General features: G+C 32.9%; 1 protein-coding gene across 1 annotated transcript in view; it reads right to left on the bottom strand.

Annotated features, from left to right (window-relative positions):
- The window catches only part of LOC106688636 (facilitated trehalose transporter Tret1), a gene marked incomplete in the record, with an annotated part of 41,623 nt that overhangs the window by 8,229 nt on the left and 30,464 nt on the right, over window positions 1–2,930 (bottom strand). The window contains 1 exon segment of the mRNA XM_067045613.1: window positions 2,767–2,930. Coding sequence (XP_066901714.1) covers window positions 2,767–2,930 — 164 coding nt within the window.

The raw sequence follows: 2,930 nt of genomic DNA, 5'->3' as shown, positions 1-2,930 counted from the left end.
AAATTAATTCACACAAAATTTTGAGATGTATATTGTAGAGGGGAGGGGTGAGAGTTGTGTGATGGGCATGAAACCAATTTTTTTTTATTTTATCCCCTTTTTACTTTCTACTGGTATGTTACAAAACGATTAACTCGATACAGGACTCCTGAATAAATGAATTTCTATTTGGATGTAATTATGTTATTGTGTTAAGGCCCATTTTTATGTAACATGTATCTGTCATGAAAAGAACATTACTACAATGTGCAAAAATGACGACAGTGCTTGTTTTGATGCTAAAAGGGAATTTAATAGGACAAAGAATATATATACAAATAAAAATATCAAAGTTCAAAAGATAAAAGTTTGGTGTTATGAGGTTATAAATCGTGACAGTTGAGCCATCTGTTTCCAAATCTTATCTATCTAAGTCTATTTTTACAACTATTAAGTAAATCATTGGTTTTTCAGATGTATCGGTATCAAGTATTCAATGTTTTTTTTCTTCTTTTAATCCATCTCATTTGTTAGGGAGCTTCCTTAACCAAGCATAGTATTTCGGGATTACCATCAATTTGTATTCTACTATCATGTTTATTTAAATGTTCTTTTAAATTTTTTCAGGACGTCAACTTTAAGGCAGATTGTATTATCTAATGCGTAATGTAATCAACTATACTTATGAGTACAGTGTGATCTCGGTAATCAGAGATCCGGCACTCTGAACACTCCCGTAATCCGAAAAAAAGGTACTTGTTTCGAAAAAAAAAAAAAAAACACGGCAGGAAGTAACATTTTGTTTTATTAAAAAAGTCCAAATCCATAAAGGACATTTTTAATTTCCCGATCTATAGGCAAGTTAATGTAATAAATTTTACAACTTTGGTATATTGTAATATAATTCATGTGAAATGAAAATTTGTTCATAACATATTTTGCTGGAATAAGAAATGCATAATATCTATTGTATAAATCATTGGATTCTGCAAAATTAATTTCAGTAGTAGTAGAAACATGTATAATACAAATTTTGTTATTGAATGTTCATTTTGTTTTATTTATCATGTTTAAAATAAATTCATACAAAGTGTATTTTTTATTTTCATTAAAAGTTGTTTTTGCTAATAAATAAATAATGTTTCAACAAATAAAATGATCAGCAAGAAGATGTAAAAGAAAAGAATTATTAAATTTCATACTCAAATTTCCAATAAAGAAAAATAGTTATCTACATACATATTGTTGAATTTTTCACACCATTTTCCTGATATGTTCTGTAATCTGAACTTACCGAGATTACACTGTACTTTGTTTTTGGAAGGATTGAATTATTTTTATATTATCTTTCTTGATTCAACTCCGGAGTTGAGTTCTGTAAGGCTTTAATACTTGTTAGTTCTCAACTGATAGTTGTAAATGTTTATTGAACAGCCAATGCAGTTTCTTCCTTTTCAAATGATCTTTCCCGTTGCGCTTTATATCCGTTGCTAGCTAGATATCCTACCTACCGTATTTGATTAAGGACCTTCTTGTCCCATAATTTTAACTTTTCTATATCCGTGTTTAAAGGCATGGAACAAATGAGAGAAATGATGAAACGGCTTCTGGCATTGTGTGAAGAGGTTGGTCTTTATTCAAACTACCAGAAGACGAAACTTATCACAAATGGCTTAAAAGAATAGTGTGAAATTAACAACCATAAGTTGGCATATGTTGAAGAATATATTTATCTGGGTCAGTTAATATCATTCACGGATAGAGGAGCAAAGGAGGTCCAGAGAAGATTGGCACTCGGTTGGAAAAAGTTTTGGTCCTTTAGGCATGTAATGGAGGGAAAAACAACTATTGACCTTAAAAGGTCTTTGATAGTTGCATTAGCCCAGTGGTCACTTATAGATGCCAAGCGTGGAGACAGACTATAGCTCAGAAGAGACAATTACAGGTGTAGCAAAATAATATAGGAAGAAGCATTTTTAATGTGAGGAAAAGAGATCGAATAATCGAATGCTTGGATCCAGAAAGAAACAGGACTCACTGGCACCCTGTAGATTGAATAAATGAAAATGGGCAGGGCATCTCCTTCGATGCTAAGATGACAGATGGTCAAAAATTGCCACAGAATGGACTCCATACGACCATCAAACAAGAAGAGGACGTTAAAAGAAAATATGGAGCTATATGTTCAAGAGGATGGCAGGACCCCTCTGCTGGAGAGCTGCTGTGGACAGGGATGTCTGGAAGAAAAAAGGGAAAGAACTCGCCTCCCAATAGGGCTGGTAACCCCGAGAAGTGCTGACTAATACTCCCGAAAGGGAAGGCCTATGCAGGAAAGGATACAAAAAGTCGGAAAGAAAATTAATAGAAGTTAATGTTTTGTCAACTATTATACATATACATAATTTTTTTTCTCTTATCTTCTTTAAATTTTTGTATTATATTTTGTAATGATTTTAATTTATTGCATAAATAAAAGTCTACTTCATTTCATATCTGTGTTTAGATTCGTAAAGTTTATAAGTATAACTAAGTACAGATTTTCCTTCGTTTAGTTATATATATATTATTCTTCTTGCACAAGTTAGGGATGACGAATATAATTTTCATTATATATAACTTTGGTCCTGCCAAGAATACATCAGATAATAAATAACTAAAAGAAGATAATAAAATAAAATAGGATTGCAATTTGAAAGTTATGATGATTCCCTCCCCCCATATAAATTGAGTCTTGAGTATATTTTACAAAATGGCTAAGAATTTTAATCAAATGAAAGTTGTTGTTACCTGTCGGACATGTACCCCGCTAAGACAGGACTCGCTAAGCTGCCTAGTTCGATGATCGATATGAGCCAGGAGACGTCCTCGGAGGTCATGTTAAGTTGAGAGTCCTGTGTGAGGCGCAGGGTGATCGGTTCGAACCAGCAGTAGGCAGCCCCAACCAGCAGCAC

The sequence above is a fragment of the Halyomorpha halys genome, unplaced genomic scaffold (assembly GCF_000696795.3).
Source record: "Halyomorpha halys isolate HHAL.00 unplaced genomic scaffold, Hhal_1.1 Scaffold1168.1, whole genome shotgun sequence".
Taxonomy (NCBI): domain Eukaryota; kingdom Metazoa; phylum Arthropoda; class Insecta; order Hemiptera; family Pentatomidae; genus Halyomorpha; species Halyomorpha halys.
This window is presented reverse-complemented; position numbering and strand designations above follow the sequence as displayed.